Source organism: Zalophus californianus, chromosome 9 (assembly GCF_009762305.2).
Source record: "Zalophus californianus isolate mZalCal1 chromosome 9, mZalCal1.pri.v2, whole genome shotgun sequence".
Lineage (NCBI taxonomy): Eukaryota > Metazoa > Chordata > Mammalia > Carnivora > Otariidae > Zalophus > Zalophus californianus.
In genome coordinates this window covers 85,705,081-85,728,843 of record NC_045603.1, presented here as the reverse complement: position 1 = coordinate 85,728,843, position 23,763 = coordinate 85,705,081, and the positions used below count along the sequence as shown (strand labels likewise).

The window sequence follows — 23,763 nt, the reverse complement described above, 5'->3', positions numbered from 1 at the left end:
CATACTAATATATTACTGCCTCTCAGTTTTGAATTTAATATGCTCCTCCCAGACAGGTACATGTTTTAATGGGCCTTCTGTTAGAGTTTTTTTCATTAAAAGGACTGCCTCACATGTTAGGAATTTCAGCACACAAGCCAAAGAAGACCTTTTAAGATCCTATCATATTATACTGGTTTGTCCTACATATTATACCACAAATTATATGCATAAGAGAAAGACAAGAGGAAATGAACATATTAATTAAAGTCCTACTCTACGTAAAATTAACAGTGCATTAGACTCATCAAGTTATACACAAATATACTTTTCTTTTTTAAAGGAAAGGTAGCAATCTGAGGTTTTAGATTTAGAGTAACTTTTTCTGTACACTGAATTCAGATGTTAGTAACACCCAGCCCTTCTTTAATAACTAAGTATAGTACTATTTTTCCCTCTTCTTGGTAAAATCAGTGTCAAGAATAAAGGTTCTTTTTTCAAATCCTTAGCTCATATATGCAGAACAAGTTTTGTAACCCATATTTTGTAAACACGAAGCAATTAATCTATAGGAGAAAGTAGATGGTACTTCTTATTATCATATACCCACACAAAATGAAACCATAACAATACATTCAAAGAAACATTAATATTCAGTCTTCAGTTATTTGTTGCTTTGCTTTGCTTTTGTTCTGTTTTTATTTTGTTTGATTTCGTTAAGCACAGTCACAGAGTTTTCTAAGACTTTAACTTTTCATAGTCTAAATTCAGTTCATTCTTTACCTAAATCTCAGAAAATCAAGGCTAAATGTATGTGAAAGGCTAAAATGTATGTGCATATTCATATGGAATCTATCTTTTCCTTGTAGTAGGAAAAGTAAATTATTATAAATCTGTGGATCAGTGCTTATGATATGAGCATAGTAGTCTAGAGACTGAGAATAGACCAGACTATTCTAAAATTTTAGAACCAGAGAAAGAATAACAGATTGATCTGCAAGCAAGGCCAAACTTTTTTTTCCTTTGGGCAAACAATAATAACTCTGTTCATTAATTTTAGGTGAATGGTTAATCCTAAAAATTTCAGGATCACTATCAATTTGTGGAAATGAATTCATAGCATCATGTTTAGAATTATAATTGATTTGATGTGCTTTTACTTTATTTTTTTAAAGATTTTATTTATTTGTCAGAGTGAGCACAAGCAGGGGGAGCTGCAGGCAGAGGGAGAAGCAGGTTTCCCTCTGAGCAAGTAGCCTGATGCAGGTCTCTGTCCCAGGACCCTGGAATCATGACCTGAGCCAAAGGCAGATGCTTAACCCACTGAGCCACGCAGGCATCCCTATAATTGATTTTAAATTAGCTTTTTTTATGTCATCATAGAAGCTAAATAGGCAAAACTGAATGAAAATTATAAAACTGAAATGCATTTTTCCATTCAAGTCATGAAAGACAATCACAAATTATGTTTTTTTAAGTAAATGACCTAATAATAGAATTAAATCTGAGGTCAGTTACAAAGTCAATTTATGAAATGACAAATTTACCAAATTTGTAAATTTATAAAAATTTGTTATAAGACATATTATTTTCAAATATACATATATTTTCAGTAAGTACATTTTAAGGAATGTTCAATTTGCCAAAAGCTGAGTCCTGGGTTTATTTGGTCTTTATTATTTTCTAATAAATCTATAGAATATATTAAAATATATTTAAATTTAATACATCCCAAAATATTAATATATTAATAAAAATAAGACCCAGTAAGGTACTGTAATAAGCATAATAAAGATGAATAAATTCATTGAATATATTCATATTTGTGAAAAATATATTCATGGATACAATTAGGAAGAATGCATTTATGAAGAATGTGTTCATGTAAAATATGTTCTTCAATAGGTTCTTGACTATATTCAAGAAGAAATATTTGTATTTATTACATATAACCAATAAATTATGCTTATAGGAAGCCGTATCAAAAACCATTTAATCTGCTCACACAGATTAATCCTTAAAACAATACTTCTGGTAAACAAGTACATTTAGAAATAGGCTATTCCACAAAAGGCTTTCAGTGCCTTGATCTTTGAAGAATTTGCCTACTTCCATAAAATTGTGGTGAGAGGGTAGTATGTATTGAAGAGCTCGAACACATATTTTTGCTGAGCACAGGCTGCAGATCAAGGATAGATTATTGTGTTCAAAGAATTTGCCTTGTATGTACATCCAAATCAAACCATAACTGCCAACTATGTGACTTTATATTGGGAAGATAGGATCCCCAAAATAAAACAGATATGGAACAATGACTGTCTTTTATCCCTGCTTTAGCAGAAGCCACGGGCATTGCCATCTTTCCAGCAGTGATAAATATCTAGTTTTAGATTCCAAAGCAATTTCTCCTTGACTGAAATTCGGCCTGTTGTATGACCCAACCTCCAATATCATCAGATACTGTATATACTGAATCTGCAAAGATATAACCAAGGCTGTGTGTGCTCTACTTCACTATGAAGGAGACACCCACATTTTCCGGGGCACTTCATCGGGAAACAAGATGAGCTAGCAAGTCATACACATGCCATTACACTATTAATAGAAGGTTCATTGTGTTTCTCTGTAATTGCCACCTACGTAAGCTAGATCATTTCCTTCACTCCTTGTGGGAAGCTCTTAGTAACATGACTAACCTCAAATTCAGACTTGTTTCAAACTACAGGAAAAAAGCCACTGTTTATAGCCTGTCTGTCAAAACTGTATTATTTTGAAAGATGAGAAATGTTTTAAGATAGAGGAGTTATCATTGTTTTGCTAACTTGAAATGGAAAGCAATTGTTGAAAGTGAAACAACGTGAGAGAAAACTTGCTTAAAACTTCATTGTCAATGGTACATAAATGAGCCCAAGTCGATCTACATCTCAAGGACAATTTATTGGGTATTTACAGGATACACAGCAGTGCATTGGGTAATTAGAGCTGAGTGGTAGCCTTGGGCCATTTCATCAGCTTCTCTAACTCTATTTTCAAAAATTGTCTCTACTTCACCATTAGCAGGTACATAGCTGATCAGCATGTTTATTGTTTAATGTGCCTATGTCTCAGCAATATAGAAGTTTCCCTGTGGCCCAGAACTATGGTTTTGCCTTATTTTGACACCCATGTTTCCTAATTAGTGCTGAGTTTCAAATGTGCACTGAATTCATACTGCCAAGCAGTACAATAATATGGACTCAAGAGTTCTCAACTAAATGAAATATGACTAAATGAAGGGCTGGTCTCACTTTACTGTAACCTGTCTTGACTGCCAAAATAACTAGGAAATTACATACATCCCCATCCTCAGGCCCAGTGCTCATTGAGTCTTGTATCAAACCACAAATGATCAAGCACATGACTCTTTTATCTCTTTACTTTTATTATCAGTTCAACCCAATCACGTATTATTTTTACTGTGAGATAATTGATTACCCATGAGAAAAATATTAAATTCCTACTTCATTCCATGCCCCAAAATAAATTCAAAAAATAGTTCTAGAAGAAAATTTTTGTGTTATTTATAGGCTATGATGGAAGAAAAGGCCTTTCTAAATATAAAACTAGAATAACAATCTGGGAAACACTGAAATACATGTGACACATTCTAATAGCTTTAGATTAATAATGCTTACCCACCAATAAGAAAGATATACCATCAAGAGAAACATGGACAAAAAATAAAAACAGATAAAAAATAAATAGCAAGTCAATTACCATATATTTAAAATGATAAAATTCTAACCACTGTTTAACAAATCACCTGTATTCAGTATCTTTATTTCTTTACCTCATTTCTCAACCCCTGTGGCTTCCAGTCAAACCATTGCACTAAAATCCTTCACCAGTGAACTCAGTGTTGCTCAATTCAGCATCCACCTTTTAGTCTTTCTCTTTCTTCACCTTTTAGCAAAATTGGACAGTGAGGACCATTCTCTTAAAAAAAAAAAAAAGTATTCTCTTTCCTTAGCTTCATGACACCATATTCTGTATCACCTCTTACCCCCACCCTCACTGTACTTTGAGTCATTTATCAACCACTAGAGATCAAAGCCAGAAGACATTTATATTATTTGAATTAATATTAATTTGATTCAACTATTTATATTAATAGTGATGCTTTCTTTCATGGGTTTCCTTCTGTATCTGCTCCTTCTTAACCTCCTTTGGATGCTCCTCTTCTACCCACTCCATAAATGCTGGCAATTTTCAAGGCTCTGTTATTATTCTTCCCTCTATCTTATGCTTGTGGAGTTTACCTACTCCTATTGTCTCCATTACTATCTATGAAGACACAAACATCAGACTTTTTTAAACAGTTGCCTGCTGAACATCTCCACTTGGATATTTTGCAAACATTTCAAACTTACTGGTTCTAAACTGTCCAAATCAGAAATTTTGGAGTCCTCCTAGATTCTGTTCTCTCCCTCACCTCCACATGCAATGAATTGTTGAGTCCTGTTGATTCTGCTTTATAAATATCTGCTGAATCCATCCATTTATCCCTACTCTATAATGGACATCTGTTGTTTTGACTTTCTAGTACCCTTTCCACTTCTTTCTGTTACTAGAAGACTGCTGTTGGATTTATTTTTAACTCATTGAAAACATGAGTCTGTCCTTTTCTAGATAATGAAGCAGTAATAGTTTCATTACAAGGGCCACCTGTGGCCTTGTTTTTAGCCATATGGAAGAAGCTAGTATGAGAGAATAAGTCTGAAAAGTAGAAAGTATAGAAAAAAAATGGATAATGACAGCAAAGTGAATGGGAAAGAAAGGGAGAGGGAACGAGGAAGAGACTGTTGGAGTTTTGGGTTTGATTTGTCCCTAATGCCCAGATGAAAATTTTACTTTAATGTTTTCGTTGTAAAAGTCAACAAATTCTCCCTTTTTAAAAAAAATTGTATTATGTTCTGTTAATCACCATACATTACATCATTAGTTTTTGATGTAGTGTTCCATGATACATTGTTTGCATATAACACCCAGTGCTCCATTCAATACATGCCCTCTTTAATACCCATCACCCGGCTAACCCATCCCCCCACTGCCCCCCTTCTAGAACCCTCAGTTTGTTTCTCAGAGTCCATAGTCCCTCATGGTTTGTCTCCCCCTCCGATTTCCCCCCCTTCATTCTTCCCTTCCTGCTATCTTCTTCTTTTTTTTTTTTTATTTATGTAATGTATTATTTGTTTCAGAGGTACAGGTCTGTGATTCAAATTCTCCCTTTTGCCTTAAGCTGGTTTGAGTTAGATTCTTATCACATGTAATCAAAGAATTGTAATACATACTGCAAGCCACTCCAGTCCACACTGTTGCCTCCTACCTAATCTCCCCATAAGTACCCTTGTTCTCCAATAATCCATTCCCAAATTGCAACTAAAATTATCTTTTAAAAATGAAAAATTCTATCCTTAAAATAAAGTCCTCAATCTTAACATGGCTTCCAAGGCCCTTATGTAATCTAACCACTAACTACTGCTCATGTCGCATCTTGAATCTTTCTATTGTGGTCCACGTACTAACTATACTATATTTTCTTCAGTTCCTCAAGCATTGGTCAGCCTGAAAGCACTTCCGCCCCTGCCCAGCTAGATCAAATTCTGGCCATCTGTGAGTGCCTTTCCAGGGAGCTGAGTCTAACACCTTGACTTAAGGTAAAACTCTTTTAGATATGTTCTTCATCATCACATTTTTAATTGCTACCCATTAAATGTAGATTTAGAGTGACATCCTATCATTCATACTTCTAAACCTGCTAAGCTTTGATTTTTTTAAAGATTTTATTTAATTTATTTGACAGAGAGAGAGAACACAAGCAGGGGAGTGGGAGAGGGAGAAGCAGGCTTCCTGCTGAGCAGGGAGCCCGATGCGGGGCTCGATCCCAAGACCCTGGGATCACGACCTGAGCCGAAAGCAGACGTTTAATGACTGAGCACCCAGGCACCCCTAAACCTGCTAAACTTTAAGTTCCATCAAAGTAAGAACCAGATCTGTCTTGCTTACTTCTGAATCATCTCCCCCATTTCTCACCATCACCCAATTCAGTGCCTGGAACAGAAGAGGTGCTCATTAGTATTTGTTGAATTGAGAATGAATTTTAAAATACAAACAAATGGCCATTTTTTATCAAATTGTCAAAGGTTTCTTTTTTATAATGCTCAACATTGGCAAAGATCTTTCACTCACTGATGATGAAAGTATAAATGATATGGTATTGCAATGGCAACTGAGCAGGAGGTATCAAATATTTAAAAATGTAGTCTTTGACCTGACAGTTTTACTTCTGAAGAGATTAAGAAAAAATTAATTATAGACAAAATGATGTACAGAGGGGTATTTACTACAAATTTGTTTCAGTAATTTTTTTTAAATTACAGAAAAAAAGCCTGAATGCCCAACAATAGGGATTGTTTATTTTATACATATACACTAGAATAAAATGTGGCTACTTAATATTAACAAGGTATTACTGACATGGAAAAGTATTCACAGCATATTCTTAAATAACAAAAGGAATGTTACAAAATGGGTATGGGGACACCTGGGTGGCTCAGTCGGTTAAGCATCTGCCTTCGGCTCAGGTCATGATCCCAGGGTCCTGGGATCTAGCCCATCAGGCTCCCTGCTCAGCGGGGAGCCTGCTTCTCCCTCTCCCTCTGTCTCCTGCCTTATGCTCTCACTTTCTCTCTGTCAAATAAATAAATAAAATCTTCAAAATGGTATGAATAGTACGATGTCACTTTAAGTCTACATGCAGATATATAGAGCTTAAAAATCAATGTTGGGAGAAAATTCACCAAAATGTTATGTTTTATTATCTTTCAGAGGTGAGACTAAGTTGGTTTTTACTTTAATATTTTTAACTACCTATTTTTCTATGTTTCTTTAATGAGCAAATACAAGATTTAAAAATTTTTCTCATAAAATTGGTACCATAGATGGAGAATTTATAATCTTGCAGACACTGGGCAAAATGCTTCATATGCATTACCATTTAATTGTCATATAATTGTAGATCGCTTTTGTTATTCAGTATTATAATAAGGAAATAGAGATTTAGAGATATTAATATACTCAAGGCCACACAACCTAGATTCCAATCCAAATTTGTCAGCCTCCAAAGCCTTAGCTTTTTTTTTTTTTTAAGATTTTGATTATTAGAGAGAGAGAGAGAGAGAACGCAGGAGGAAGGAGGTGGGGAGGGACCAAGGACAAGGGAGAAGGAGGTAGGAAAAGGAAAGAGATAGGTAGGCTCAGTGCATGGAACCCATGGCAGGGCTGGATCTCATGACCCTGAGATCATGATCTGAGGCAAAACTGAGTCAGATGCTTAACTGACTGAACCACCCAGGAGCCCCTTCAAAGCTCTAGCTTTTAATCATTATACTATAATAACAAAGTGCCTAAATGTGTGCAAGGCATTCTGCTAAGAGGCATTCAGTAAACAAGAAGTTAGCAATTAGTAGCCTCACTTTCAAGCAGCTTACAAGTCAATAGGTAAGACATGTAGACTACTATATGACATGGGAAAATGTGTTTTGTAACATGAGAGGTGCAAATCCGGAGGTCACAAAGTTCAGGGTGTGCTGGGAATAATGAGCACGTCGTTCTGTTTTATTAGTGCATTTCCTCAAAATGGGGCCTTCAGTCCACCTGCCATATATTCCTGGGCCCACCTCAGGAGAAAAAAATCCCTTTCAAATAAGGAGAATTCAGATTATTTCCACGAGCATCACACATTTGGTGTCCTGCATTTTTTTAAATGCTTTGCAATCCTTATAAACATCACTAGCAATGTAATGCTAAAAGCATGAGAAGAAACCATTGATCAAGGGGATATATGGGGTGCTCCAACACCAGGCTGTATTATGTCCCCAAATACCTGAGGCCAGACAAATGCAATGTAAGCCTACCAACAACTCCTGTGTCTTTGGGTATTAGTACTGATTTGAAATTGGCCTTAGGAAGTTTTCTCCTGGGTTTCAAACAAAATCTTGTGATAAATTTGAAGGACAGATTGAAATGGATTCAAAATGCCTCCAGATACCCGTATTTTTAAAATTTTTTTATTGTTATGTTAATCACCATATATTACATCATTAGCTTTTGATGTAGTGTTCCATGATTCATTGTGCATAACACCCAGTGCTCCATGCAGAATGTGCCCTCTTTAATACCCATTACCATGCTAACCCATCCCCCTACCCTCCTCCCCTCTAGAACCCTCAATTTGTTTTTCAGAGTCCATCGTCTCTCATGGTTCATCTCCCCCTCTGACTTACTCCCCTTCATTCTTCCCTTCCTGCTATCTTCTTCTTTTTCTTTTTTCTTAACATATGTTGCCAGATACCCGTATTTTTAAGGAAAATGTCATGCCTCCAATTACCTCAGCCTCTTAGTCACTACCTTAAAAGGTCTGCTAGGATTTTTGTTTTGTTTTGTCTTGTCTTGTCTTGTTTTTACCAGATGACACTTTTATTTGATTTTGTTTTTTACCATGGTAAGAATACTTAATGTGAACCCTACCCTCTTAAATTTCTAAGTACACAATACAGTATTGTTAATTATAAGCACACTGTTGTACAGGAGATCTCTAGAATTTATTCCTCTTATATAACTGAAACTTTATTCCTGGTGAATAGGAAATCTCCTTCCCCCTTCTTTCAGCCCCTGGCAACCACCATTCTACTCTGTATGAGTTTAACTATTTTTGATACCTCATATAAGTGGAAAATCATGCAGTATTTGTGACATAGCATAATGTCCTCCAGGTTCATCCAGGTTGTCACATATGGAGCTAACAGACTATAGCCCTTATGGTTTTTAATGGCTCAAATCTTTTAGAATTTGTTTAATTGCTACCATCCACCCCTCCCTTTGAATTTAAGGATAGCCTTTAAAAAGGAAGGTCTTCTGTTTCATTTCACAGAATGATCGGTTAGAAATGCACTTCACCAAAGCACTTTAGTGCAGACCTACCTCCCCAAAACTGAATTTATCTCTGGAAATGCAAAGAGAGGAAAGACTAAAATGGGTAAATGGTAGCAATTAGTTAAGAGTCTAAGAGGTTCAAGCCATTAAAAGCTGAGGGGGCTTTAGTCTGGTAGCTCCAATTCCATACAGTCAGTAAAATTCCAAGTGATCCTACTCTATTTTCCCAATGACTGGGTCATCACCCTATTTCTCCACCTTCACCTATTTCAATAAGGTCATTTGAATAAGGGAATCTCTAAATTGAACATTTGCGTCCTCTGAGTAAGGGTGGTGCTATGGCTGTGTGTAGGTGTATCTGAGAACACCAGTCATTGTCTTGAGTCCTTCAAGGCTGCCCACATATAAACACTCCTTTGTGCTTGTCATCTGTTTATAGATAAAATTTTGTGGCTGGGGGACTCTGCAAATGAAAATATTTATTCAGAATACATAGGTGTTGGCTCTTCCATCCATAGCCAACAGTGTAACAAATATCGTCAATCCATCTATGTGGAAACACATTGAAATAAAAATACTCTTTCCCTGTTGTTCTACATATTTGTTGGTTCATTGGTTAGTTAACCATTTCTATGCAAGTGGAGGCAGGAGGAGTATAAGTGAACATAAGCAAAAATATCTCAGTGAGCTTGGCAATTTTGTCACCCAAACAATTTACTCTTAAAGTGAAACCTCTGATCTTTAAGGCAATTTTTGGCATAAGTTATTAAATGTCTTTTAACAGTGGCTATAAAACAGATTTCAACATAAATCATATATTACTCTGAGCAGTGCTATAACATAATCACAGGGTATCCCTCTTAAATTATTATAGGACATGTTTAAATAATCAGATCCTAATCAGAGTTCTTTTGACTTTACACAGTATCACTTAAAACTCATCTCTCTAATTATATTACATGTAATTATCATTCATAACTAAAAGAAATGACTATTTGGAGCCAGTTAATTTCATTGCATACATAGCTACTTAGATTGGAAGTTACTTAGCATTAGATCAAATTGCAATAAAACTCAAATATAAACAACAGTAAGTAATATTATTTATAAAGTGCTTCTAAATATAAAACAAAAGAAATATAAACAAAATTTCCAAGAGCTAACGAACTTCTGAACCATGATGGACAGTATTATTGTGTAGAGGAAAAAGAGGTTAACCCCAAGACTTCTACAATATGGAAGGTGGGTAGCCTTTTTCTGTCTGGATCGTGCTCAGGGAAAACAACAGCCACAAAAGTCAAATCTCAGTGGATTTGGTAGGAGATAATGTCTGATTGCTCTGATGGGCCTATTATATTCTTTTTTGTTTTTTTTTTCTTTTCATTTAACTCATATTTGAAAATCTCTTATAGACAACTTGGCTCTTTCCCAGAGGTTTGGTCCAACCCTAGTTTCCATTGCTATCAGGCCTAGTGGGGGACAAGGCATAGGCCAAGCAGCTTCAGGTCTGTGAGGATGTGTGGACACCATTTTATGTAACTAAGGGGGGGGCATTGCTGACCAGTCAACAGGAAGGAGAAAGCCAGGCTAATAGTCATTCTCAGCTGGTCGTTTTCTTCCATTTGACAGTGAAAATAGAGATTCAAATTTCCCAAATTTACATTCCCTCAAGCTCCAATCTCAGTTATAAGAATTAATTTCTTAACTTATGTATAATTCTTCCAACTGTGTGGCAGCTTTGGTCTGTGGCACGCAGAGGTTAGATTCTTCTTGCTACTCTCTGACATGAATCTGAAAAGTTATGTAATCTCTCAAAGCATTCAAATGCTCATCTGTAGAAGTTAATATTTCCTACTTCACAGTGTTATTTGAAGATCAAATGAGATATTGTACAAAACATCTTAACACAATGCTTGACACAAAGTTGATTCTGGATAAGCACACATTTCTAATGTCTACCTCTCTCCTCCGCATAAGACATTGTCTTCCAGCTCTTCGGGAACACCATGCTAACAATTATCTTTTCTCTCTCCCAACTCACCAAACTCCCCTTTCCTGCTGGCTTCTGAAAAAAAAATCAATAAACATTTACTGAATGTGTACTTAGCAAGTGCCAGGTATTTTTTACAGTATAGTCTCCTGAAGCTACTGGTCTTTTTTCTTCTTCACTTTATGATGAAACCTTTTCAAAGAGGCTACTGTAGAAGAATGCATTTAAGGAATATTGTTGGAGGAAATATGAATGTCTGGATATTGTGCTCAAAATTTAGATGGCATGGGGGCGCCTGGGTGGCTCAGTCGGTTAAGCGACTGCCTTCGGCTCAGGTCATGATCTTGGAGTCCCGGGATCAAGTCCCGCATCGGGCTCCCTGCTCGATGGGGAGTCTGCTTCTCCCTCTGACCCTCTTCCCTCTCGTGCTCTCTAGCTCTCATTCTCTCTCTCTCAAATAAATAAATAAAATCTTTTAAAAAAAATTTAGATGGCATGTTCAAAGGTTTATTTTCCACACACACAAAAGTCTATTTTTCTCATCATAGTCTTAAAAGAATCCTGATTCTCAATATATTAAAATCCACTGATTGACATCAGTAACATTTCAGGACTGTCACACTATCCCTTCATATCTGCTTCTCTCTGTACCACGCACTGAAAGTATTCTAGCTTTAGGCATCAGTGAACTTTTATTTGCCAACTTCCAATTTCTATTTTTAGTCTTCATCCTGTGTAATGTATCAGCATCATGTGACATTCATCCCAAGCTTTCCTTCTTGGAACTTTCTTGTCACTTCACTTCTGACATTCCTTTCATCTCCCAATAAGTCATGTTTGTGCACTCCAATTTCTTTCTCTGCTCCTACTCCTCAGTATGACTCCTAAATTTTGATGTTTCCCAAGATATGCTTTGTCTTAATTTATTCATGTTGTACATGCCCTTTTTGGATTATATAGTTCATGTCCAAAAACATCCCACATCTCTAGGTCAGACCTATCCTGATATCCAAATCCCTATTTCCAGGTGATTAAAAAACAAATTGCATAAATGTCCAAAAATATAATAAAGTTTTAAGCTTCACTAGTAATCAAAGAAATTCAAGTTATTATAAAAATATTACTCTCCTTTACCATATCATTCATGGGTATTTTTTTCTAAGTAATATACTGTGTTGAAAATTTAAGGATAAATGGATACATTAATGTATTTCCAAAGGAGAGTAGAATATTAAAACCTTTATACAGAGGAATTTGGCTCTATAGCTCAGGATTCTTTAAAATATGCATACACAGTTCTGCTTTTGTAGTATGAAGTTATGTCAAAGGGCCTTCCTACTAAGACAACTAGAACTTGGATAAATTAAGATATTTCTTAGGCATGGCTAAGCTCATAAGAAGAAAAGGAAATCTCAAAGTATGAAGGGGGGGAGATAATGAACTAAAATTTGTGCAGAGCCACAAGTAAGCAGAAGGTAAAAGAAAATTGCCCTGGAAAAAATACTGATAGAAATCTTAAATCCTGAGGTCCTAACCATTAGGTTTGTCTCGGGGTTGGAGAGCAAATGTGAGTCTCCTATATTATTCTGGACCCTCCATGGAGCTAAAGTGATCCCAGATATTGGCAAATTCTGATAGTGGCAGATGTAATCATACATACCCTTTCTAAGGGAACATCCCAGTATGGGCCCCTAGGATTCCTACAGATTGAATTTAAGAACATATGATCTTATAAATACAAATCAGGCCAGTGTGACCAAAAGTTATCAGAAACAAAATATAGATTTAATTTCTAAGGAAATTCATATGCTGAAATTATCGGAAACACATTAAGTAAACATACATGAAATGATTAAAAATCTAAAAATAGATTATTTTATTTTTTTAAAGATTTTATTTATTTATTTGAGAGAGAGAGAACGAGAGATAGAGAGCATGAGAGGGAAAAGGGTCAGAGGGAGAAGCAGACTCCCTGCTGAGCAGGGAGCCCGATGTGGGATTCGATCCCGGGACTCCAGGATCATGACCCGAGCCAAAGGCAGTCGCTTAACCAACTGAGCCACCCAGGCGCCCAATAGATTATTTTAAAATCAAGAAAAGACTACTAAAAATTACCAAGAAGTATTTAAAAGTAAAACAATGTAATCTTTGATATTAAAAACTCATTGAATGGGAAATAGCATATCAGATAGAAATGAAAGAGATAATTCATGAACTGGAGAAGACATCTCGGGAGAATACTCAGAATTAGCAAACATAGAGGGCACAAAATAAAGAGGCTGCATGATATAATAGATAAAAGTTTCAGGAACCAGACTAACTTTGAATTCCAGCTCGACCACTAACTGGCTCTGTGAGCTTAGGCATGTTACTGTCCTCTTTATACTTCAGGTTCATCATCTGTTAAAAAAAATAGGGAGTTGTGTAAGGATGAAGTACTTGGACCAAAGCTGATAATATTAAGCATATAGAATAAGTATTAATATGACAGAGGTAAGCCCCAAATATCTATTATATCAAGAAACATGTGGGCTTAACTTCCCTACCAAAAGAAGGAGTTCTTCAGATGACTCACAAAAGACATCTCGTTTTATGCTGTGTAAGAAACATAGTAAGTACAAAGTTATTCAGGAAGATTAAAATAAAAAAATGAGCAACGATATGCACAGAATATGCAAAAAAGAAAAAAGAGAAAGAAAATAAGAGTCATGATAATGTCTCACATGTAGAATTCAGAGCAAAAAGCATTAGAAACGATATAGAAAGGTAGATTAAAGGTACAAATGGGGACAATTCACAGAGAAGATATGTGTTATGCATTTCTGTGCACCCAGTGACAGTGAGGCGATTTCATACAGCAGAAAATGCAGTAGGTTCAAAGATAAATCAGCAGAAATAGTAATTGAGTTTAGTTCTCCTCCCAGCCCAAGATGTAACGAGATGAAAAGCCTAAAAAAGGATTTAGAAAATGTAAATAACATTTTCAATGAAGTGGATAATATGCACATAAATTGAACTTTTGTCTGAAGTGGAAAATATGGCTTTAAAAAAGTACTTATGGAACCTTTACTAAAACCGATCATTTATTAGGTCACAAAGAAAAATTTATTGAAGTCTAAAGAATCAATACAGAAAGCATTGTTTGACCACAAAACAACAAAAGAAAATTCCACTGAGAAAGATTTAAAAACAAACCTGTTGAGTTAAAGAAGAGGATAAAAACAAACAAAACTGCAGAATTTCTAGAAAACAAGTGTTACAGGTTGAAGTGTATTCCCCCCAAATTCATAGGTTGAGGTCCTAACAGTACCCAAGAATGTAACCATATTTGGAAATAGGGTCATTGCAGATGTAATCGTTAAGATGACATCAACTGGAGTAGTTTGGGTCCCTAATCCAACATGTCTGGTGTCTTAATTAAAAAAAAAAAAAAAAAGGCAAAATGGGACACTGAGACATACACACAGAATGTCATATGGAAATGAAGATAGAGATGGGAGTGATGCTACTTCAAGCCAGTGAACACCGAAGATTGCCAGGCAACCACCAGAAGCTAGGGGAGAGGCAGGGAGCAGCCCTTGAAGGAAGCAATTCTGCTCACGTATTGATCTCAGACCTCCAGCCTCCAGAACTATAAGACCATACATACTGGTTTTTAAGACACTCAGTTGGCAGTCCTTTATCCAAAACACTGAAAACATCACTGCTATTTGTGCTTAGTTGCCCAAATCTCCAATTAGACCATATTTCAGGGTTTACTACCCAGTAAATGCTCTAAATATTTTTGAATAAATAAGTCAAGCATTAAAGGAGAGTAAATTAAATTCTTCCCACAGTCTCTTCTAACTCAAAATTGTTGTTCATTTGTTTGTGTGCTTATTTTTGTTTCAATTCTGGGGGAACATTAGGCCTTTCAAAAGCTCCTAATCTATATGTCGAAGTAACAGGATCTTCGAAGTCATTGAAAAATACATTATTTTTCAAAATACTAAAATGGTGTAGAAAGAACACACGTTCATTAAGATCACTTCTTGAGGGCACCTGGGTGGCTCAGTTGGTTAAGCATCTGCGTTTGGCTCAGGTCATAATCCTGGAGTCCTGGGATCAAGCCCTGCGTTGGGCTCCCTGCTCAGCGGGGAGTCTGCTTCTCCCTCTGACCCTCCCCCCTCTCATGCTCTCTCTCTCTCATTCTCTCTCTCTCTCTCTCAAATAAATAAATAAATAAATAAATAAAATCTTTTTTAAAAAAAAGATCACTTCTTGAGAAACTTTTAAAATATAAAGAGGCAAACCATTAAGTACTGAGCTCTCCACAAGAGCGAATAAATGAAATGAAGCTGTGAGGAAAAGGCATTGCTCACCCTCCCTTATATTATGGGGCAATGCGATGTAGCTGGCTAGCTCTAGCCAGAGCTCTCTAGCTCTCCCAGAGCCAACCAGCTGTGTGTTAAGCCCTGCTGACAGTAAAAACTCATGATGTTAAGCCCCTCTGGTTTTCAAAACCAAATATTGTGGGGATTTGTCTTCCCTGAGTGGGTTCTCCTTGCCTACGGTGCCTGGTGTGGGGTCTGTTCTACTCCATTCTCTGTGCTTGCAGAGTCCCTCCCTCCTGAGGACAGTCCCATGGGTCAGCTTAGTTCCAAACCAAGTCCCTGCCCTTCTTATCATTTTTGATATGGCCTCGTCTTTATGTTCAGCTGTGGAGAGTCAGTTCTGCCAGTCCTCAGGTCATTTCCTGGGTTATTTACGCTGATGTGGGTATTATGTAGGTGTATCCCTGGAACGAGGTGAATTCAGGATCCTCCTACTCCCAGAAGTCTCCAAGATAGTTTTAAAACTATGTAGCAACAACAACAAAAATGTTTACATAAAAATCAGCTATAAACTATTACTATTTTTATGTTTTCTATTTTATATGCAACTATTGCTTACATTGTGTATAGTTCAGGCATTGAATGTAGACATTTTTGTATCATATTCTCTCTAAAAAATTATATTTTCTTTATTCATCTGTCAACAGACACTTAGGTTGTTTCCGTACATTGGTTATTGTGAATATGCTGCAATGAACAAGTGAGTACAGAGATCTCTTCAAGGTAATAATTTTGTTTTCTTTGGATATATACCCAGAAGTGAGATTGCTGGATCATATGGTAGTTCCGTTTTTAGTTTCTCAAGGAACCTCCATATTGTTTTCCGCTGTGGCTGAAATAATTTACATTTCTACCAACATTGTGCAAGGGTTCCAACATGGAGTGATTTGAGCATCAGAAAAGGGGGATCAAAATACATATATGCTAAAATATTAGGTTCACAATGAGAATCCCCCCCAGAATTCTTTGGTCATTTTTGGAGGATGCTGGAGAACCAATTCATTACTATGTGCAGAAAACTGGTAAGTAAAGGGAAAGAATAAAGCATATATCTTGCCTTTTCTTTAAAACTGTGCCTCAAGGTAGCCAAATAGTTAGTGAGGAATGTTCTCCTTTACTGGAGAATTTCAGCTAATAAATGTAGAGGAAATAAAAGAATCATACTCTCACTTGCAGCGTACAATAAAACAATGATTCTAGGCAATGGTTGCTAAAACCAGTGACTGCAGGGCTAATGGAGAACTCAGAATGGACAATGTGGCTGACAAAATCTGATCTCACTGATCAGTCTTAACACCACAAAAGAGATTCAGCCAGATGTTGTGATGCAACAGGAAAGAAACAGTGGATTCTTACCTGAATGAAATCAAGCCACTAGACCAAACAACCAGTATAGAGGAAAAAAAGGAAAATAAATAAATATGTAGGTTAAAAGCAGGTATTTTGGTTTAAATGAACACTAGAGCATAAATCAGAAAAACTAAACTTTGGTTCAGGATTTCAACATGAACTAGATGTGTAATGTTGGACAAGTTATTTAATATCTCTGGGTTTCTGTATCATCTGTAAATCATTGTATATACTTTGTTAATTACATTAATTATCTTCTTATAGGAAATCATCATTCTTCCAAATCATTTGATCTTATGTTTTTTTTCCTTTTGGAATATCAGTAAATTTTACAGAAATATAAAATTGCAGAATCAGTAGATAATTAGAATAAGTATTGGAAAAAGAGTTTTTTTCTTTCTTTCTGAAATTTTTACTAAACACCCTCAAACTGTATTACTAAGCTTTAAAGAAGTATATGAACTCAGTGAACTTAATTTTTTTACATGGAGAACTTCCTTCTTTTTTAAACATAGATATGCATGTTTTCACTAGCATTTGGAATTTCTTTTACTTTCTATATATGACATTAAATTGTCATAACTTAGAATATTAACTTAAATATAACTTAGAAAAAAGAACAATATGGAGAAAATAAAAAGTAACAAATTAAATTTATTTTTTCAAAATAATTGCAGTGTTTCTATGCAATAATAGAAAAAGCAAAAATTTCTTAATTATATAGATATGTGTCTATTTAAGTGCTGACAAATGAATTTGGGGATTGAAAATTATTATTTTGCTTCCTTTGATCTTCCATCCCCCACTTCATATAAATAGCTTTTGATTTTTTTTTCTCTCTCTCTCTCCTTTTTTAGTGTGCTTTTTTATGTACCTTACCCTCATAGTTTAAACTACTACTGAATGTTCATGGAAATAAGCCATTGGGGTCATTTGACTTTAGCTTCCTCATTAGATTCTTCAATGTCCCTGGCTTCACTCTTTGCATATAAACACATTTGTTTTTCTTAATCACTTCCTTTAATCAATCCCTTACTAGAGCATACTGCTTAACCTTTGAAAATCCACACTTGTATTTTACAAAAATGGAAAATTCAGACTTCTGCTGTGTGTGACACACCATTAACTGCACAAAGACACTCTGTATCTGTTATGTTACTGTTTACTGATGTGTTAATGTAATAATGACCCATCTGCTTCTGCTGTCTATGAGGTACTTTCTATCTATAGGGATGGAAATTAATGACAGTCTCTCTGAGATGCCTGATGTCAGAGCTGGGAAAGGTGTGAAGCGTATATAAGAGCTGGATTACTCATTGGCAAGTGGGGGACAAATACTCTAGTGGATGCAAGCTTGGGATTGTTCATGAAGCTTTCTTACCATTAGAGGCATTCTCTGATTTTGCTGACACTGAAACATTAAAAGGTAAAGAGTTTCCTGTTTATGGGAAAATATTATTTGTTTAGGGAAGAGCAGATTTGGGATTAAACATATGGCTTATTTCAAAGAAAGCCTAAAGGGATAAAATGGTGTAATAACAACTTTCCAGACTGTTTAGAGAAGGAAATTGGGAAAGTGAAAATTTTAAAAATATTTGAAAATTGAGCAGTATCAAGGGACTATATCAATAAAACTATTATCTTTGGAGATTATGTTTAAAAAGAGATTTTTTTTTACAGTAGGTTCTAGTCTCAAATTCCATCAATCAGAGCTATAAAAAATTTCTTGATTTCAATGCTGAATTATTCTTTTCAGAAAATTTGAGAAGCAATGTGCCTCCTGAAGCTGCCGGTAGTTCTCATTGTAATCTCAGTTGCATTAAACCATCTGAAAGCTACTCCTATTAAAAGGTTAGTGTCTTAAAAATCTTGTTTTCTTTTGTAAAATGTGGGAAAATTAGAATTAAAAACTGCTATATAATTAACAGCCCTTATGCCAATAGATGCATCTTTCTGACAGAACTTCTGACAGACAGGAATGGATAGTTCCAGTTTTGTCAGGAAATATGCTCTTGGAACCTAGAGGGGCAAAACCAGAATACAAAGCAGGAAAAGCCAAAGGGTAGTAATTTCCACTATATTAACCTGATTCTCAAATAAACTAGAGAAACTTAAAACATATATTCTATATCAGGTGGGATTTTATTGTATATTTACATAGATTTTTTTTCTCTTAAGAGGGCTCTGGCAATATCCAAAACTATTACATCACCGTCTGGCAATTGAAATACATAGAAATAATCAGGGAGCAAATTATTATTTTTAAGAACTAGTTTAAAAGTCATTGGCTCCTAGGGGATTCTTTCTATATTGTTAACTGTTCTATGAATGAAATAGAATTATTAAAAAATATGTTCTTCATGAGATTACTTCTGAGCTGCTCTAAATGTAAATTTATACTTCTTAAAAATGTTTTCAATAGGTAGCATGTGCATCAGAATTTCCTAAGAAGGCTTATTTCAAAAGGTGTCATGTCATTTAAGTGGTAATTTTAAGGAAGTCTAAAAACTCTGTCAGGTGAAAATGTTAGCAATAATTACAACTTTCAAGGGGAAAGAACTGTAATTCTCCATTTATTTAAAAGATTCTCAAGTCCAAATTCATGCATATGTCATAAACAATATAATTGAGGATTTGTTTGTGCCTAAATCAGTTTGACTCCTCATAGTCTTGTAGGACTCAACTTACACACTCTTTAAGACAGAGTAGTATTAAGGTTACTTTTGAAAAGAGTTTGCTTTGGGATGCATGGGTGGCTCAGTCATTAAGTGTCTGCCTTCGGGCTCAGGTCATGATCCCAGGGTCCCGGGATCGAACCGCGCATCGGGCTCCCTGCTCTGCGGGAAGCTTGCTTCTCCCTCTCCCGCTCGCCCTGCTTGTGTTCCCTCTCTCGCTGTGTTTCTCTCTGTCAAATAAATAAAATATTAAAAAAAAAAAAACAAGAAAAGAGTTTCTTCAAGTCACATGAAAACTTTTCTTGTAGAATTATTAGTGTCTTGTCTATTTTCCTTTGAGGTGCTTTTTTGTCGAGGTGGCAGTCTGTGGTGATATGTAAAGAGTTCTGCAGCACCCACGTGTAATAAATAACAGGAATCCTCAGATTTCTTTTGTCCTTTCAGGCTTATTGAATTTACAGGATGTTCTTCTCAGAATTAACTCTAATTTTCAATTGGATTTTTGTGGGTAAAATAAGTGAAACTGACATGAAGTTTCTGATAAACCAGCAGAATAATAGAATAACAGGAAAATAGCAGTATTATCTAGTATTTCTGTCTATATCTTGATTTTTTTCTTTCATTAGATATAGACATTTGATAAGCACATTTATCCAGTATGTCTTTATGTATACGAGTTTATTATGAGGTGAACTCCACTCATAAATAAAATAGTATATAACATTATTTATTTTCAAGTTATTTTCATGTTAGTCTCACAATCTCTTAATTTGAATCTTTGTTAGAAATACTGCCAAAGCATTCTTCAAATTACTCTTTAATGAATTTCCAGAAACCAGTATGTCTGATCATTTTTTTTAAAGGGGGAGAATTTATCATCCTGATCTGTTCAAACCATGTAATATTCTATAAATCTCATAAAAAGCTGTGAAAGCCTATGTAGAAAATGACTCAAATCTCACACACTTTTAAAAAGGCAAAGCTGATATAGATTTATCAATGTCATTTTTCTTATAAAATTTAATCACCTCATTTGAGATCTTCTTTAACTTCTATGTCTGTATGAGATGAGATTAAGAGGAAACAAAATGACTTTACAAACCATCCCAAAAAATATTTTATACCCTTGACTGAGGCAAAAGGATTACACACTTGCCCACCAACTTTTAAACACTCAGTAAATATCTGCCTAGCAGATAATCAGAGGTTAACCAACAGTATAATTACTTCCACAAATGAATATTGAGAACTGGAGCAGGGATACAGTTTAAAACTGTTTTAAAAATCCTTGAGGGGTGCCCGGGTGGCACAGTCAGTTTTTCCGCTCAGGTCATGGTCTCAGAGTCATGAGATCAAGCCCCTCAACAGGCTTGGTCCTCAGCACAGAGTCTGCTTGAGATTTTCTCTTCCTCTCCCTCTGCCTCTCCCACTCATGCTCTCTCTGTGTCTAAAATAAATCTTTAAAAGCCCTTGAAACTGAGATGTTTTTAAAGAGAGATAATATAAGAATGATTCTTCAGTCTATAGTCATCACGGTTTCAACTCTTAAAGTTAGGAATTTGTGCATGTGTGTAGGTGGTCAATGGGTTTGAACTAGCGTCTGTCACTAGATGCTAGGCAGGCCTTGTCTGCCCAAGTAGTTAAAGAGAAAAAAAAATGCCTGAAAGTAGGGGTGTGATGCCTTTTACTAACCATTTCAGCCATCTTTTTCTATCTTAATGATAGTTTGGGAAAGAATCTTGTACATACTGATGTTATATTTACAAGAAAAGTCTTGTTTGGGAAAGCAGTTTCATAATAATGAAACAAATCAACATAGAAGCTCTTAATATTTCTTATAAGTGGAATGATGGCTCTTCTAGCTAACTCAAACAGGATATCATTTTAGTTGGAATAATTTTAAGTATTGTTACAGACCTTGAGACCAATTATCAACGTACTACTCAGACATTTAACACATAGATCAGTTCAGACTCTGCTCCAGGCATTTGCAAAATATATCTTGGAACGGATATCACTTTGAACCTTCCCAATTTGGCCCATTATTTCCTTTATTGCTTTAAACTTATTATTTTGAAGTGTTTGGGTCAAATTCTAATTTCTGCTTTTTTCAAGAAAAACTTATTCTCTTTTAGAATTAAGAGATTTATGAATTATTCGTTTAATTCTTAAAAAGCATTAAGTCATTCTTTGGAAATGTACATTGGCCATGCTTACTACACATGCAAAGAGAAATAATTAAATAAATAATATGACTAATATTGACATATTAGACCAGGTAATTAGGTCCCAAAATGGGTTTCTTTTCCCTTAATAATAGGTTTGTCAGCATACACTTATATTCAACAATACCAAGTTTACCTGATGCCATAAGAATTTTCTATATTTGGAAGAATATATGAGCATAAAAACCCTAAAGATTTACATGAGATTTAAAAACACTTACTCTTGGGCTATCCCTATAGAGAGATATAGACAATGAAATATTCCCCATACAAAGCAAACACATTGAGATCAAATCTATTGCATTTTGCCCCAAATTATGTATAACAACTTGCTTCTGAATGTAGCTTCATATCTATATCTCTTTCCCAATTTACACTTATCCTAAGTTTTACTAATATTTCGATTTCCATGGAGCTGAAAACTAAAACATATCCCTAGTTTTCCTAATCATGTGCAAAAAAGGGAAGCATGTTATTATTCTGTATCCATTTCTAATACCATTTTGAGAGCACGATGGAACAAAGGGTAGTACAAAAATACAGAGTTGACATAAATTCTGAAATATAGAATTCATATATATATATATATATAGAGAGAGAGAGAGAAACAAGAGTTAACATTCAAATGAATTACTTAACCATAGTGATAATTTCTGACTTACCTGGAATATTATTATGTAATTGTTCCAGGTGGTGAAAGAATGTGGTGAATACTAATACTATTAACATAAAAGTCTTTTGTTTTTAACATTCAACATAGTCCTATCATTAAAATTGTTAAAAAGAACCAAATGGGCTGAAGAAAGATAGTAATGCTCATGTATTTATGTTAAGAGTAATAGAACTCCCAATGTACAACAGTGAAAGTGCATGAACCAGTGATAAATTTGATTCCCCTTGAGCATTAATGGTACCTGGCATTTCTCTCTTAACACCCCCGATTTAATGATCTCAGGGAACTTAACAAAAATATCTTATACTGCTTAATTTTCATTGGAAAGTTGTGGGAAATAAATATATATATATTTAATTCCACATATTCCAGATTACATATAAATTTTATATTCTAAATCCTCTTTATATATTGGGAACTAGATTTATTAAGATTTAGAAGAATAAAAGAAGATTTAGAAGAATTTAAGACAAAGACACACTTTTTTATTATTATTACTATCTGGAATAACTGCTGAAATTTCCAAGGATCATACTGAGAAATTCAACATTGACTATAACGGATGTTTTGTTATATGATGTCCCAGACAAAAATTGCTTCTGCTGCATCTTCAAGGTGTCAATAAATCTTGGTTATCCAGATGTTTCCAAACCAAAACGTTGAGTTATTTACATGAAAATGTTTCCTTTAGTTTTTATCAATATGGGATATCTGTTGTCCTATAGAAGTATGGGTTAGCCTGGTGATGGGTATTAAAGAGGGCATGTACTGAATGGAGCACTGGGTGTTACACGCAAACAATGAATCATGGAACACTACATCAAAAACTAATGATGTATGGTGATTAACATAACATAATAAAAATTTTTAAAAAAGGTGTATGCAATCTGAGTCTAAGGCTCTAACTTTCCATATTTGTTCCATGTCACCAGTCACCAGATGGAAAAGCGGAAATGCAACACTGCCACATGTGCAACTCAACGCCTGGCAAATTTCTTAGTTCGTTCCAGCAACAATCTTGGTGCCATTCTCTCACATACCAATGTGGGATCCAATACATATGGCAAGAGGAACACAGCTGAGATTTTAAACAGGGGACCATTGAATTACTTTCCCCTTTAGAGGTCAATGTATCTCCACAGTTCTTATTGTTTCATGTATAAATATCCTAGTGACTTCCTCTGTACTTTAACATTAGCATGAACATGAGTTTCTATGTCCCATGTTTATTGCCAGTACCTATAAATTGTCACGGTAAGAATTGTTTTAAATTTAATGCTAATTAGAATCCCATAATAAAAAAATCAATGTCTTTAAAAATAAAGTGTTCTTGCTATCAATTTTTATTTTAAAAACATATTAAAAAGTCATTCTTTTGCCTGTATCTTTATGACCTGAGTTTGAGAATGCGGGGCGCCTGGGTGGCTTAGTCATTAAGCGTCTGCCTTCGGCTCGGGTCATGATCCCAGAGTCCTGGGATCGAGCCCCGCATCAGGCTCGCTGCTCCGCAGGAAGCCTGCTTCTC

General features: G+C 35.2%; 1 protein-coding gene across 1 annotated transcript; it reads left to right on the top strand.

Annotated features, from left to right (window-relative positions):
* Nucleotides 1-18,002: 18,002 nt before the first annotated feature.
* Nucleotides 18,003-23,557, top strand: LOC113922965 (islet amyloid polypeptide). Its single transcript, XM_027595383.1, has 3 exons — nt 18,003-18,091; nt 18,422-18,516; nt 23,171-23,557. The coding sequence occupies exons 2-3, from the start codon at nt 18,437-18,439 to the stop codon at nt 23,358-23,360; spliced, it is 270 nt and encodes an 89-aa protein (XP_027451184.1). The 5' UTR covers nt 18,003-18,091; nt 18,422-18,436; the 3' UTR covers nt 23,361-23,557.
* Nucleotides 23,558-23,763: the final 206 nt, after the last annotated feature.